At 37.7% G+C, this 16,976-nt stretch overlaps 1 protein-coding gene across 7 annotated transcripts in view; it reads left to right on the top strand.

Annotated features, from left to right (window-relative positions):
• ABLIM2 (actin binding LIM protein family member 2) overlaps positions 1-16,976 on the top strand; it is a 140,780-nt gene that overhangs the window by 109,900 nt on the left and 13,904 nt on the right. For 4 of the 7 annotated variants that reach the window (XM_062575291.1, XM_062575290.1, XM_062575293.1 and 1 more), the window contains 7 exons: positions 408-461; positions 5,845-5,897; positions 6,469-6,616; positions 12,596-12,654; positions 14,219-14,273; positions 15,607-15,671; positions 15,843-15,923. In XM_062575291.1, the coding sequence (XP_062431275.1) occupies positions 408-461; positions 5,845-5,897; positions 6,469-6,616; positions 12,596-12,654; positions 14,219-14,273; positions 15,607-15,671; positions 15,843-15,923 (515 nt within the window). The remainder of the gene's footprint in view (positions 1-407; positions 462-5,844; positions 5,898-6,468; positions 6,617-12,595; positions 12,655-14,218; positions 14,274-15,606; positions 15,672-15,842; positions 15,924-16,976) is intronic. The other 3 variants (XM_062575292.1, XM_062575295.1, XR_009958385.1) reach the window with 2 other exon arrangements.

Genomic DNA, 16,976 nt, shown 5'->3' on the forward strand with positions numbered 1-16,976 from the left:
CTCTGATAATGAATGGAGAAGTAGTCCCTTTTCAAGTCTGACTATTACAGACAACTTTGCTGCAATGATGGAGAAGTGTAGCCAGTTTCTCTGTGTTGACTATGAATTGGTAGCTCAGATAGGCCATCTACATACCAGCAAATGGATGTCACTTGAGGTGTCTTGAAGCATTTTGAGGGACTTATTTAGATAGACTAGGCTGTCTAGGTAGGCATAGCCAATGTTTTAAATATATATCGATGATGAGCAATACTGAATTCTCTTACAATTACCAGTGAATAGCAAACCAGTGAATGAATAGGTGGTCTTTGCACGAGTTTGCATTTTAGTGTTGTTGAGAGGACACAGGAGCAACATGATCTAAACTGCTTGCTTACTCTTTTGTTCTTTCCTTCCCTCTTTCTCAGACACTGGCGTAAAAGATAACATCTATAGGAAACCTCCTATCTACAAGCAGCATGGTACAGTCTGTTTTTCTCTGTTGCAGTTTTTGCTACACATCTTTGTAAAGAAATGTATATTTACTGCTGAACTGGTTTGCTAGAGTATTTGCATTTCATTATGCTAGAATCCCTGTAATCTGAATTAGAAAAGGAAAAGAAGTAACAAGAAAATTAAATACCACTTTGTATAACATGATGTCCAAGGATTCAGTAAGTTCTCTGTAACTGAGATAATGATATTTTGCCTTGCCTTGATAATTCAAACCTAATGCTAAGTTTAAAACATTTTGCTTATTTTTGGAGTGATAAAAAACATGTAAATATATGACACTACTGTCATGTTTTCAGATTATGCTTTGGAGTATCTACTGTTTGAAAATAATTCTCACACTGCTAGAAAAAAAAGTTCATTTATAGGTGCTGTATATAGAATATCTACTTTTCCTCTTCAAAATCTTCAAGCTGTCTAATATCAAGAGCAAATATAATCACACCACATCTGTTAAGAACATTTTTTTTTTCAATAGCTGATATCATCAGCAAGATACAGTTGGAAAAGCTTTGGTCAACCCAGCTTCAAAATTGATGTCTAAGTTTTTAAACAACAGATACAAACATGTGATGTTTTATGTGACTGAGAGTCTGACTTAAGACTCTAGTAAAGAAATGTGCTTTGAACACAATAAAGTAGAAACATTCCAAATGTTATCAAAGAACTTACTGAAAAATTTCTAGCGATACAATCCATTATTTGATTTCAGATATAAATTCTCATGTCAGCTACTCTTGCTTCAAAAGTCAACCAGCAGCTTCTGAAAATTTAGATTTTATAGTTATGCTATTTTCTGGCTTACAAATAAGAATCCAGTATCTCAGTATATAGCGAAATGAATATTGTGTGGTGAAAAGTTAATTAATATTTAACACCAAAACCAGTATTTCTTTTTAAGTTATTAGAAATGTCAAGTTTGTATTCTTCTATTCGTATTTCTGTTGTGTTTGTCGCTAATTAACGGCACTGCAATTTCCATGTTGGTGTCAGCGTCTGCTGTTTTATTGGGGACATTTGACAATGATCTTGGCTCACGATACAGAGTTAGTAACACAGAATACTTTTTTCTAAACTAAATTCCATTATTAGTCTTTCAAAGCAAGTGTGTAGGGGGTTTCTTGTTTGGAAGACCTTGGATTCCCTGCTCCTTTGCTATTCTAGTTAACCCCCCAGCTCCCTTACCACCTCTCTGGGCCTGTCACTCCCCAGACAGTTATGCAGCATCTGAAGATTTCTACATGATGAGAAGTGGCAGGAACCACCGCTGCATCAACCACCCGGGTCCTGTAGCCACTGGGTGCCTGAAAAGCGCGTAACTACATTTCTGACATTTCTGATTAAAGGCATCACTGCTCGCATACTTCTGAGTTCAGAAGCGGAGGCCAAAAAATAAAACCCGTGATACAAGCCTGTCCTACTGCAAGAACTCCACTGTGCTACTGGTTACTCCCCTGTCCACACAGAATGAGAGAATAAAGTAAACCTGTCTGTAAGCCGTGCCTAAGGCGCTTTGGTGATGAAAGCAACGTAGAGAAGAGCACGAGGTTCTGGCACTCTTCATGGCCAGGCAAGGTCCAGTCTGCACCTCTGAGCAGCATGTCCTCAGGAGCCTGGACGGCAGTCGCAGCTCTTCCCATCCTGCGGCCTTCCCCGAGCTTCCAGCAAAGAGGTGACTCCCAGCCTGGGTGTGAGAGCAGCGAAGCCTCTCTTCTACTGCTGCTGGAGCAGACGTGCTTTGATTTTGCCTGATAACTGGTAGCTTTCTTGGAGTGAACAGTCAGGAAATTCAGCAGATCTATCACTGAGTCCGTGGTCAGAACAAACAAAAATTGTTACTTTATCTGATAAAAGATTTTTATTTAATATATTCGGTCTAAAGCATGATTTTTTTGTGTAGTTATCATTTTTATACTACCTTTTATGGAAAAATGGTAGTTACTTTTGGATAAAGTTCTCATTTGGATCTGATACAGTGTTAATAGAAAGTAAATGGACAAGTGATGCCTGTGAACCGAGCAGAGGGAGTCGGTGTTCCCTAGAAAAGAAGCCTTCCCTATTTCACATTGAGTAACTGCACAGTCATCGGTCTTTGGTAGACATTTTCAGCTCATAATATCCTGATCTTGGGCCAATGTGATCTTTATGGCAAAAAGACAGGTTTTTTTGTTTTGGTTTGGTTTTTACTGCTTGATTTAATGTTATCAGCAAACATCACAGTCTGCCAAAGCTCTTTTAATTCGTTCTTTTGTTCAGATATACAAATCATTTGCGATACGTATTCAAACTGAACAAAAAAAAAAAGCTACTGACAAAGGAAAAGGCTGAAAATTGTCGTGGTGTTTGGAAAGATCATGAGCAAATGCAAAGTTACTAAATAAGCTTCAAAATCTCATTTGATATAAGTCAGAATAGCTTCATTCTTTTATACAAGCTGATGATATCTAATATCCTGTATCATGACTATGTCATTTGATGTTATAGGTATTTTTGTTTTGCAAAAAGGATTCTAAACAGCAGCTTTTTTCCTTCCAGGCCATTCATCTTTATATCAGTTTTCAGTGAGTCTGATATGCAGTCAGACACTGGATTGTGTCAATTTTACACTACTGTATCTCCACTAACATCAGTGGAGTTATTCCTCGTAATCACTGTAGTAGAGAATCGAATTATGGAGTCAATACTCTCGATAGCACAACAAGTGCATGTATTTTAAACTTTTTATATATATATTATAAATGTTCTGAAAGGGTGTGTTAAAATACATACTTGTTGTGCCTCTACTAAAGAACATATCATAATTCACTCTAAATCAAAAAATCTAGTATCCAAATTGTATTTTGATCTAAATCAAGAAAAAATAGAGCAATGAACTTTCCTTCCAATAGGAAGACAAACAGAATTTACCTTTTGTTCTGGAGGAATTCGCAGAAGAGGTTGTACAAATCTTTTTGCTAGAGCATGAACACACACACACAACTGGTGATTCAGTTCCTCAAGCTAAAGGGACAGTAAACATCCTGAAAAGGAGCCAGGGAACATTCCTTCACTGAAGAAACCAAGTTTGAACAAACAAGCACAAAAATGTTCTTTAAAACAAAAATACAAGAAACTCATCCAAAACATTTGGCTTTAAAAGGTTTCAATTGCAGCAGTGCCCAGCAGGTTTGTTGCTGCCAGAGCTTCTGTGTTTCTATTATAAACACCTAACTCTAGAGTGAAAAAAGGTGATGGAAAAATGTCACATATGAGCAATCAGACTGTGAGTTGGCACAGGGACGTAAAGAGTGCGGGAGCCTGGGTGGTCATTTTTTTGTGTGCATTCATTTTCCGGAAAATGTAGTTCGAAGATAAAAAGATTGAAGAGGTTTCATGTTCAGCACTGATCCATCCGTGGGAAAGGTACAGTTCACACCTGGTTTCTCAGAGTGACTGCGTGTCCCTTGTGCCAGGGAAGCTCAGGGCTGATGAAAAGCTGCTCAGATTTGTCTGCCCACAGTGAGTTGCATAAAGCACCCAGGAACTTTGGATGGGCCTTTTTTTTTGAAAACATCGACCTCTTGGGAAAAAAATTGCAGAAATACATCAGTGTCTCTTTAAGAATTTCTGATTTACTGAACAGATCTGTATGTATAACCTGGAACAACTTGTTGACTGCCATCAAGGGCCATAGGGACTTTATTTTCTATTTTTCACATCTTGTTACTGATTAAACACTGATTAGAAGATTTCACTGAAAGGTAGGCAAGCCAGGTTCAAGGATCTGCTATTTCTTTTTCGGAGTAACAGCTTACCATCCTAGGAAAATGCCCTGGTCATGAGGCCATGAGCTAGAAGTGAAAACCATGAATTTTTCAGAATACTGTTTTTATTTTCTGACCCAGCTTTGTTTTGCCACATTAAACTGAGAAGGAACACTGCAGTTACAGATTTTCACCTCTAACCCATAGACTTTTCCCTTACTGCAATTTGTCACTTTTAATATATCACCCCCTCAACAAAACCAGTAGTGCTTGAGACATTAGCTGTGTGATGGCACCAGAAAATGCAGTAGAGCAGCACTGGCGTGGTAATGGTAGGTGGCCTTTTGCCCATATTGTTTAGATGCAGGACAGATCCTCTGCCAACATGCTGGTAGGGAAGTGGAGAGGGAAGAGTTGTCCCCAGCTAGCTGCGATGGTGACAGGAACTTTTAAAGGTGCAACTTGTGCTCCTCCTAACATCTGTCTCTGAGCAGTCTAATGTGATCCTTAACTTTCATAGTCTCCTCTTTATTTTATTATTAATATACCTGTTTTTCTGGCTGCGCTGTGTTGCATGGGGCTCTCGCACCACCCTTGTACTCAGCGTTGCAGACCATCCCACTGTTATGATAACCTCTCCTGGGCTTAAAATTTTGCCAGATGGTTATATTACTCAAATGTTATGCAATTAAAACTCTTCCCAAAACAACACAGAGTGATATGAAAGGAAGTAGGACTCAGGTTTGGGGAAAATATCTGAAGTAAGGTGAAATTTGGCACAAATTCTTTCTGTAAAATTATCTCTGAGGCCATATAAGACCATAAAATACACATCTGATGGTTGGGAACTGTCTAATTAATAGCTTTTACATTTTCAGTTTGGGTTTTCTTTTGCTTGGGAAGTTGGAAGCTTAAGAGAGAATAAAGCAACAGGTAAATGTCAGCAACATTTTGTTTTGAGAAACAGAAATTAATTAGAAAAATGGATGGTTGAGGAACTGTGAAATTTAGAGTTAGTCTTCTTTTGTTCCTGCTAATGAAATGATAAATGCATAAGAGGGTCAGCTCTCTCACGTACCTTCACACCCTTTGTACTGACTCCGATTCTCTTGCAGCTATAATAAAGAGGTAATACCAGATTTCTTCCTGTCTTTTTTACCATGCTTGCAAATCCTTTGGGAACATGCGGGGACCAGATGTGCAGACCTCGTTATAGCTAAATAACCATGTCTGTTTTCATGATCACAGCACCACAAAAGAACAGAGAAATAACTTGCTTCTTTGTGCCATGATCATTTAAATCTGCCTCTAAGTTATGATGTGGGATTTTTCCCCCAATCATTACCCAAAAGCAGCTTCCTCTTAAAAAAAAGTAGATTTCTACATTCACTGTGTACTCACAACATGAGTATTAACTGTAATTATTTCAAAATGATTTAAAATAATTCTGTGACACCATAGCTTTACTCATCCAATTTTCTTCCATCCAAAATTTCTTTTTGGATGTTTTTTCACTTTTGAGAATATATGGAACATAATCACCATCAAAAAAAGATGTATGTCTGCTTTAATTTTTGTCATTAATTTTATCATTAACTTTATGTTATAGCAGCAAGACGATCAGAAGGGGAGGATGGAAATTTGGATCAGGACAGTAAGAAGGTAATGACTAGAAAGAACAAAAGGAGGTACTGATGGTTTTTGAGGAAACTGTCCTTTGAAATGGGTTTATATTTAAAGATACATCTTTTTATAACGGAAATAATCATGTTGATTTTAGGTCTTTCAAAGATAAAAGCATAACCTCTTGCTCAGAGGGCTTAGAATCTACATTTTGCAGTAAAGAAAGAAATAGAGATATTAAGATTTTCAATAGTAAGTTCATGGAATTTCACTCAGTATAAATATGTACCTTGGTGATTCAGCTAAGGCTTTTGGACTTTTGTTGAGAGTGTTTGTCTACATAAAAGATAAATGTTATTGAATATTAAATAAAAATGAAACAGTGCATCTTTTAAAGTGGGGCAGAGCGGTCATCCTCAGTGCAGCTGAAAGTTAAATTTTTTGATAGCTGTAATATCTAACAGGAGATAATATCATGTACTTTTATACTTTAGTAGATGGTTGGTACAGCATAAACATAAAATCAAGTATAAAGGACTCCTGGACTGGTGAAGTAGATGAATTGCACTCAGATGTTAAATCCCATTTAACAGGATTTTATTCCCTTCAGTTAAAGACCAGTTGGCTTATTCTGAAAGGGGATGCGGACACCAGAACTAACTCACCGGATTCGGACACCCGGTCACTCTCTCTTACTGCTGGAGCAGACAGAGAAAACTTCCAGAGGATGCAGGAGAGCGCTACCACCACGTATTCACGTGAGTGTTGTGCCGTGCCGTGTCGCGTGGCCGGTTGTAGCTGTCGAATGGTAATGTGGGAAGATAGCCCTGCCATAGGCTTTTGCACATAGTTTCTGTTTTGCTTTGAGCCCCTATTCTCTATCATAATTATACATATTGGTTCATAATCATACATATTGGTAAATTTGTTTAGCCAGGGCCTGTAAATGTTCAGACTTCACTTATTGAAACTATTCAAAACACCAGAGAGGAAGCTTTGCCACCAGCCATGTGGGTGAAAGAAGAAACCGTGATTTTATAAGGAAGGCGTAGCAGCTCCCTGGAGCCACTGTGTAACCAGTTGGAATAACTGGGTAAATTTGTTAGTAAATGCTTATCTCAAGACCACATGTACATGCTACCTTTCAGTATCAAAAGCATTTTCTACATCTTTCTCATTTAGCATTTCAGCAAGTCAGGAAATGTAGGAAATAGTCATCAGAAGGGGAGTCTGAATTTTAGTTTTTGGTTACAGAAATGCCAAAAAATTGATTAAAGGACTTTTAGCAGGTAACTGAGCTTCTCCCTACCTCCTCCACTTTTCCTCACACACCAGTAGTAGGTCATCTGGGGTAAGCAAGCTGGGGAAACAGTTTTCCAAAAGAATGTATCCAAGGCCAGGCATGTCTGGCAGCCAAGTTAGACTTGTGGGCATCTTGGTAATGTGAGAACTGGCTCCATCAGCTTATATTAAGGAAATTATGCCTTAGTTATGCAAGGAAGAGGAAAACCAGATACAGCAAAGTCTGTCACAAGGGCAGAAGAAGATAGAAAAGTTATTTTGGATTATCAGTCTTACTGGTCTAACCCAAAGGGATAACCTGAAAGGATTTTGATTTCTTAATCATCACCAGACACTTCATACATGTGCACAGGGTGTTTTGCAGGCAGAACTGCCTCTGATCACTTCAAACACCTGACATTCAGAAGTCATTCTGCAGAAATGAACCCCTGAAGTTTCCATTGTCATGCACGTATTTGGTATGTTTGCAAGCTTTCTAGTGGTGATCTGATGCTTTTCAATGTGTGTTGTGAGAGAGTAGATCTTGTGTGCAGTTTTTAAACATGGAAAGGTATGTAGCACACAAACAACTGGGTTACATAGGAACAACATACAGTATCAGGGTTTTTTCATGAGAATATTGCTGTATCTGTCACTACTCTTCTACACCATCATTTCTTTTATTTTTTTATTATATTGAGAATGTGGGAAAAAATGTAAAAGCTAGAAATGGAAATGTTTCTGTCGGTGCCAGTATGCCATATTTGTCATGGCAATACTAATTGTGTAGTTTGTTTTCCATGGTTTTTGTTCAGTGTCTCTGTCCCTCCTGAAAGTTAGCACTCTTGTCCATTTAACAGCTGCAGCGCTATGACTTCGGGGAAGTTTTATTTTCCTGACATTCACACTTCTCTTCTTCTTTTCTTCTGATTTTATTTAACCATATATATGGTTTCCTAACCATGGATGACCAAAATAATTCCTTCCTTACTCAATGTTTCCCTATTTGAGTTTGAATATTTAGTCTGTCACATGCTATGTCGGTCATGAAGACAGTAGCTTCTCTCTCTCCTGCGCTTACGGGTGAGGAGGAGATAGATCGATAATTCTGTCATTCAACCCAATCTGTGCGGCATAGTCAGTGAGTATCAGAGGAAAACTTTTCATGTGTGGATTTGGTGCAAAATAATTACATATAGAATAAAAGGGTTAGTAGGCATTGGATAGTGAATCTCTAAGCAAACCAGAGATGAGTGACTCCACTGTAGGAGATATTTAGCTGTGTTATTCCAGCTATATGCCCACGAGAATATATCTAGCAGCAAAGAACCTCAGCTTGGACAGAGCATGAGGCTTGTGTAATTAGCAGGCACCTGGAGCGGAGCTTGCTAATGTCTAGCCGCATCGAGGACTAAGCAACAGGGCCTGCATCTCCTTACGTCCAGCTGCATAACTATGCACCTGCTTTCCCTCAACTCGCTCTGAACTGTCTCACTGGGGTACTTTTAAGGACCCGTGAAAAGGAGCTAAGCAGGTTTGTTATCAGCAGACTTAAACGTATAGGGTTCCCCACTGTGGTGGAAGATGTGTGCATCGATAAATCAGGAAAGACAGAAAACCACTAGGCAAGAGCATCCTCCCTTCCCTGCAACCTCACCTCCAACCTTTATGTATAATATTTAGTCTTACTTGTTTTGGCCATCACACAAAAGCTCGCTGTATCTCTACGTGTAGATGTTTAATAGCTATTGTTTATCATAATTCACAATTTTAAGTGTGACATGCTTAGGAAAACAGACACCTAGTATCGTGTGTAACCTTTGCTATTTTTGTGTACCTGGCATACCTCTGAGTATGCAGGTTAGGGTGAATGCCATATTGGAAAACGTGGGAGCCATAACCATGCAGAGAGTAGCTGATGTTCATACAATCTCTGAGAAAGAAAAATTGCTTTATCTTGGCCAGTTACACCAGAAAATTTACTGTAAAGACACAGCTGCAGTTGAGCGTGATAATGAGAGTATGTGGTTGTTGGCTTTTGGTATTATGTTTTTCTTTTATATTAAAAAAACAGGAAGAAGCAAAATATAATGTGTTTAACTTTACAAATAAGTTAATGGGAAACAGAAGCAAAGTGAAATGCTGTTGTCATTGGAGTCAGTGGATCTTTTCTTGCTGGTTTTATTTGTGTTATTTCGGCTTTGTTCACCTCTTGGATTTTTTCCAAATGGCCACAAGATGTCGCTTGTGTCTTTGGATGTGGCTCAGAATAAAGCCTTAGTCCTGTTAGCCTGGGAGAAAAGTCCTGGGCTAGCAGGTATTAAAGTAAATTTCAGTTGTTTTCAGACTGTGTTCTTTGCCTTCATGCATTTTTGCCTGGTCTGCACGGAGGACCACCATTCCTTAGCAGGATGACAGGGCTTTTGCACCCTCTGGCTACCAAGGGAAGAGAAAAATTGATCCTTCCTTCCTCCACCTTTCTCGGAAAACCCAGTTCCTGCACTCCTCAGTGGTTTCAACATCAGATTTTACACCATAACATTGCATCAGTCAGCCTCATCATGTAAAACTGAGTAAACTGAGTAAAGTATTTGAGATAGAACTATATTCCCCTGTAGGCAAGAGGCCAAGAAATTGAACACTACGCTAACGTTCAACACCAATATCTTTCTCCAGAGATCATAATTTTTTTGCAGACTTATTCACTGCCTTTTACAGTCCTGGTCTTTTAGTGCCATTATAATTCAGATAACAAGCAATAGGAGGTTTCCAGTTTCCAAACTGGAACGGGTAAGAGATCCATCTAATTCAGTATTCAGCACTAACTCCATCTCTGTATCAGGGATACATGGTCAAGGACAGAGGGTCTGTTCATAATCTGTACCACCACTCAGATGGCCATTGCTTATGCTTCTAAAGCAACTGTCTGTTTTGTTATTTTTATATATTTCATCTTCATTTTGCTAGATTAAGTAAGTCAAACTCTTCAAGCCTTCTTTCCTCTGATGAGCTTTCATTGCCATGATTATCGTGCACGCTTTCTCTATAACTGTTTCACTGGAATTAATTTAACCCACTTGAACACTGATGAACAAGAACAATACAGAGGATTCCTTGATGGCACCATGTTACTGCCTGAAAATAGTGCACTTAGTTCCATATCTCAAATGTGTCAGGACAGATGTTTCCAACCTTTGTCTTCTTACACACCTGTATCATACTAGCACCCATGGTCATCTTAATCATGGTGTTTAACCAGGGAATCTAATCCTGTCTCCTCCACCATCATTTCAAACTGATGAGCTCTCATCTTAAATAGTAGAAGTTTGGGGGTTCTTAATAGTCCCCAGGTGCATGACCTTTCACATGTATTAAGTTTCATACCATTCCTATTACTGCAGTGTTTTGTCCCGGTTTTTGATGATATCCCAATCCCCTTGTATATTGGCATTGCTTTGTAGCTTTGTGTAGGCAGCAGATTTTATTAGCACATTACTATTTTTGGTGTCCAGATTATTAGTGAAGGCATTAAGCAATTTCAACTCAACACCAGTCCACACAGACACTTTTCTTGTTCAGCACTCCTCAGTTCTCACAACCCCTTTCTCACATTTCATTATTTCCCTACCTACCATATAATTCCTCTGGTAAACTCCATCTTCTCCAGTTTTGCTTTTAATTTTGCATGTGACAACATACCAAACACCCTAATGATATCTCATTAAATGAGATTCACAATTTATTTCATGCAGAAGTTGTTTGTTCCAACAAAGAAAGCTACAAAATTAGTCTGGCACTGTTTCTTTAACTTGTTAAACCAGTTAAAATCTATGTGAATGCAATTGATTTTCTGTTTACCTCTATCTTTTTGTTTAGTCTCTCCTTAAGATTTCTATTGGAAGCAAATAAGATAGGTCCAGACCATTTTTTCACTTCTTAAATATAAAAAAAACATTGTTGCTGTTCTCCAGCGAAGAAGTCTTTGGATTTTACATGAGTTCGTTGAGATTATCAGCGCCCTGTTTAAAAGTACATTAAGTGCCTTGAATTATGTTTCCCTCCTGACTGTAATTCCTTTGCAAATCTTTATTCCCTAAGCTTTTTCTGTCCTTGTGTGCTATCTATTCCTAAAAGCTGAGTTGAAGCATTCATTTAGTATTGGAGCCCTACCTAGGTTACCTTTCATATGTGCTGTGGAATGACACTGAATAACTCCTCACTGATGCCATTTCTTCTTTCCTTGCTCTCTTTTTATTTATATAGCTGGAAAACCTCTTGCTATTTGTTTTAATATCTTTTTCATTGTTTAACTCAGCTTGACTTTTGGCAGTTCTCACTTTATCTCAGCACTTCTTGAGTTCTTTGCTGGTCCATCCTTTGTTTTTCATTCTGTATGCTTATTCCTAATAATCTCCCTAGGCTACTTATTAATCCAGTGGGGTCTGGATTCCCTTTCTGTGTTCCCCTTTGGGCACAGATTGTCAACACTTTTGACATAAGTACATTCAGTTCTTTGAGCTCTTTGCCTCAATTTATTGAAGTGTGTTCTAGTGAGATCAAGAATGTTTGCTGTAGATACATGTTTATTCATCTTCTATTTAATTTAAACTGATTTAACTTGTTGATCACCTAGTTCAGGGTTATTTTCTGAAGTCATCGCTTCTATATAGTGTTAATTTTTATTAAACAAAAACTAGTCTCAAACATTTTTTGTCAATTCAATCACAGTGGAAATATCCAAACTTTCTTGTTAAACTCTCAGTGTTAAAACTAAAGCTTTTCAATTGTTTTGCACTGACCACAGACAATGTCATTGCTATATTAGACCTGGTTTGTTCATAGTAGTGTCATTTTGCCAGTTTTGTCAATCTTAAAGCTTTCTGCCTCTTCACTGTTTATGCTTTAACTCATTTATTTCCTTTATCCATATCTTCATTTATACTTTTTTATTTGAAGCAGCAGAAGTTTTGAAGAGAGCAGAATATTTTTTTAAATAGGACATCCACCCTTCCTTTTAAGAAACAAAGCCAAAAACAGACCACATACATCATGAAAAAAGTGGGTGTAACTCTGAAATGATGGTACTTTTAATCCCATTTTCATGTCATGGTTTAACACTGAGTTAGAGGGAGAGGTTTCATAAGCTCTCAAATCTGCTTTACATTACCAAACTGTATAAGGTTTCCATAACACATATGAATTCCACAACTCTGTTCCTGTCACGCTCGCTAAGATGATTCCATCGCGGTGTGATATGATTTAGATGTTGTTATGCATATCTATATACATTAAATAGGGAACAAGGATGAGCTGTACTCAGTTATATTTCTCCAGCAAATAGAATATACATGGTGACCTAGCAATTGCTGTGTCTCATGGTTTTCTCAAGTTCTGTGTTTGAATAGGTTATAAAAGACATTACAAAATAATACAGCTCTATATCCTGTCTCTTACAGGATTTCCATATGCTAAGTCTGCTTCTCTGCCTGGCTATGGGAAGAACGGCTTACATCAGGTAGGTATACATTTAAATGCATTCTCCAGATAATACTGTATCGTAAATAGGCAGCTTAGTAACCAGTTAAAAATCCAAATAATAAAAACATAGAGCACTTTAGAGGCTTTTTGGCTACCAGCCCTGTATAACAGATTCATACACTAAGGGGTTCTACTTTGTCTGTCTGCAAAACTAAGACAGAATGAGGTGTCTCCTCATTGAGATGCCTCATGAGGTGTGTGGCATGAGCTTTAGGAGTCTGGGTTCTTCTCCCAAAACAAACAGAAAGGCAAAAAAATCTACAGGCTGCGCATATTAATAAAGAGCAAAGGTGGAGCAGCCCCAACTCCATTGCATTTCTTGAACCATCTCTTCTGCTTTTTGCAGTTATCACATGTATATTGTCATCATATTTTTAAGGCAGGAGAGAAGAAGCAATACAGAGAGAATGACAGGCAACAGTCTAGAAAGCAGATGTTTGCTGTGCTTCACAGACTTATGCAATGTAACACAACGTTGCAGCAGCAGATGGCAGTATTTATCCCAGCTAAAGGGTCCAGCATCACCCATGAAAACTACGGAAGTTGAAAGGGTTGTTCATGGTCAAATCATTTAGGCCAAAATTATTGTATTCTTCTCAGAATAGAAATTGGAAAGCAGATTCATACCAATTTTTGTGGTTTGTTATTTTTAATCAGTCATCTCAGTGCTACTTAATAAAATAAAAATAAAACAAACAAACAGTAATGATCTTTGCAGGTTATAGTGAGCATAGCTATGCACATGGTTCATACCCTAACAGGCAAAAATGAGACAGAGAAAAAAAGTACTGCATTTCTGGTCTACTGTGATGTCTGTCATCATCACACCATTTGCTAGCAAAGAAAAGAGACAGTGGGACAAGCAAAGCTAAGACACAGATGCACAGTTCCCTGGGTTTAGTGGTATCAGCAATTGTGAAGTAGAAAGCAGAATGAGACAAAAATTTTTAGTGGAGCATAGGTGATCTACTCTCCTGTGACTATTGCAGTAGGACATCTGAATCACAGGCAAAAGCATGTGAAATTTCCCATCTTAACTTTATGTTAGATCTTCAAATGGGGGTTAGCTGATGGCTTTCTGACACCTTTCTACCTTATCAAAAGCTGTTAGGCATCAGGTCTTAAAAAATTTGAAGGGGCATAGCAGCGAGAAGGGTTGGTATGGTTGTGCGATTGCCTCCCTTGGTGCCATCCAAGCCCCAGGTTCCCCTGGGCTGTAGAAGTCCACTGCATGAGCAAACCCCTGAAGAGTGTGCCTCCAAGGGTGATGAGCCTTCGTCTGACACTGCATCTTTTTCTATCGGTAGAGATAGGTCTCTCCATTTGTAGATTGATGGATTTTGTGACTGCTTTGGATGCCTGCTTTGAGCAATTATGTCAAATTCTAGTGAAACTTTATTCTCTTTCTCTCTTGCAAGGATCTGTGCTTTTATTATGCAGTACACTGTTTTCTTTTTTTTCCCCCTCAACAGGGTGCAAAGTGCTAGGTTTTGTTTTGTGGCATATTTTGGTGTTACATTGCTTGTTTCTTTCTCTTTTAGCCTGAAAATATGGGCCAATATGAACCAGACCAGGATGCCAGTTGGGGGATGAAAGGTACATTGCAATATCATTTTCATCCCACTTCATGTTTTCTTCCTTGGAGGATGCTTGTTAGCATCTTGCTGTAAAGGTTTCTCTTCTGAGATCTTCCAGTGATTCACATGATTATGACTAGATCGTTACACAGTTGAGTATCATGTTTATCACCAAGACTCTTCTTTCTATCTGACTGAAAATAAAGGCCTGATGGAAGTCCTACATCACAAGTTGGTGTAATGATGTTGAGTCAGTCCCAATAGCCTGTATATGTGGCAGCAGCTTCATGGTTCTCCTTGCTTAGCTGGTAGAGATCTTGTATAAAACGAAAGAAATTTAAGCTAATCAGTTCTTCCAGACTAATAACAAAACAAATTCCTTGTGCTTAATGTTTGTGTTATAGTGGGATTAAAATCCACAGGATTCAAAAAGCAGCATATCTTTGCATTAATTTATTTTATTTACAGTTTAAGTGGACTATGAACTTCATGTGGAACTTAGGCTCGAATTTCCAAAAAACCTGAGCAATTTAGGAATGTGCATCATCTTACAAGGAAGGGTGGAGTTTTGTTTCCCAGCCACTTAATCTATTTTAAAAATCTTACTGTAATACTTCATTTCATGTTTTGATACAAATCTTTGTCGTCATATTTGAATAGCTAGATTTATATAGACTTTGAAAAGCAGATTTATTTCTGATTTCATTTGAGACCATAAAAAAGTCTATGAAAATATACTGGCTATCCTGATTGCCTTTAATCACCAATGTGTGTGAGCACAAATGACCATGTAGTAGTTACATATACCAATACTGAGCAAAGTAGAATATTCTTGTGCTAGTTTATACCCAGTATTTGCATTCCAAGGGCAGGGTGTTGTCATTTTGGAATATTCTATTAACTTGATGATTTTCAGATGTTCTTGTAATGAAATGTCTGTAATAATCCATACAAATTAATTATTTTCAGTAAAAAACAATAAGGGTAGGACTTTTGGATGACAGACTGACTTAACTCCACACAAAAGCTTGTTATAAAGAAAAATTCCCAGTTTTGCCAGACATGCTCACTGTTTAACTCAGGGGCATCAGGAGATGAATTTTCTGTTATAAGCCTTTGATTTCTAGGACTGTTTCTCCAGTAATGTTACAGGTCATGTTAAGGCATTCAGACCATTAAGGTCAAATGCTTACTACACATGCAGTTATCCAAAAATTATTGAAAATGCTAAGAGAAATATGGCAAATACAGAGTAACGTAATAAATAACTAATGTAACTAAATGTGCCTTGCAGAGCCTCCAAGAAAAGCCTAAAAATTCTAAACTGTGAACTTGTTCTCATTTTCTTACAGAATACAAGGTAAGAAGTGCTTTTCCAGCTCTGGAAGAACAATCAGATTCAGCACATCCTAGCAAGGTTAAATGTGTTCCTTTTTTATTTTATATTGTTAATTTTGTCCCAGTGAATTATTTTGTCAAATAAGGATACAAATATGTACCATTTAAATCAGTAAGTTGCCCACACACTCGTTTCCATACATTGGAATCAGATTTGTCTGGAGTTCATATGCTCTTGTCTCTTTAACAGATATATCCGTATGAAACACTTATTGTAACAAACCGAGTTCGTGTGAAGTTGCCTAAGGATGTGGACAGGACCAGACTGGAGGTAGGAATGGTATTTGTTTGATGGCTTTCAAGTCTTTTGCCCTGCTTATTTATGATCTTAGCTATTCTTATGCCCAAGTTAAGTAATAGCAATGAAAGAATAGTTTAGGCAGAAATATCAGCAGATAAAACCTGACATAGCTCTGTTGACTTCAGTTGATCTAGACCAGAAAGTTTAGGTGACTTTTGAAAGTTTATAGCTCACAGATATTTAAGGCAGATTGGCTTTTCAAAATAAGATGACCTTCTCTCTCCCTCTCCAATGACAGGGAGTACCATTATATTTTATTTCAAAACATGAGCGTGTAGACAATTTAATTGAAACAGAATACCCCAGAACCTTGAAAATGTGTGATAGTGTGATGTTTTACCAAGATACCGATGAAATTCATTACTTTTGAATGATTTTGTAGGATGTTGAAGGTCTACACGGAGTGGATAGAACCTTGAGTTTTGAGTTCCTATAAAAAAGACCCATCTGGAATAATCTGGGTATTACAAAACGCTCCGTTTATCCTGCAAATATATGGATCTGTGTTCCTGATCCATGCAATGATCTGACTGTATGAATTGTGAATTTGTTCTCCTTCAAAATCATGGGAAACTGGGTAGAAGCAGTATGACGAAACCAGGTCATGTGCATTTTGTACGTAAAGCTCAACTATTTAGTTCATTCAGCATGATGCCATTTGGTTGTGTGGTCTGTGATCCATTACGAATGTACTAGGGCTGTAGCTGATGTACTAATATTGTAGCATCCACCTCTCTCAAAGTTTAGTGTGTAAGTGCTGGAGAAATTCAGATACGATTTATCCTAAAGGAAAGCTGATTTTTTTGTCTGAATAATTACAGGACTGAAGAAAGACTCACCTGAGTTATTAAATTTGTGTATATTTGTGCCAACTAATATTAAGAACAAGAGCTAGTTCAATAAAAATTAAATAATTAACAACATTAGTACTTTAGGAAGATTTATATTCAAATAAAATAATAGTATTTTTGCCTTGATAATATTTACCAAGAAAAGAAGAAAGAAACTTTAATCTTAAAGCAG

The sequence above is a fragment of the Rhea pennata genome, chromosome 4, assembly GCF_028389875.1.
Source record: "Rhea pennata isolate bPtePen1 chromosome 4, bPtePen1.pri, whole genome shotgun sequence".
Lineage (NCBI taxonomy): Eukaryota > Metazoa > Chordata > Aves > Rheiformes > Rheidae > Rhea > Rhea pennata.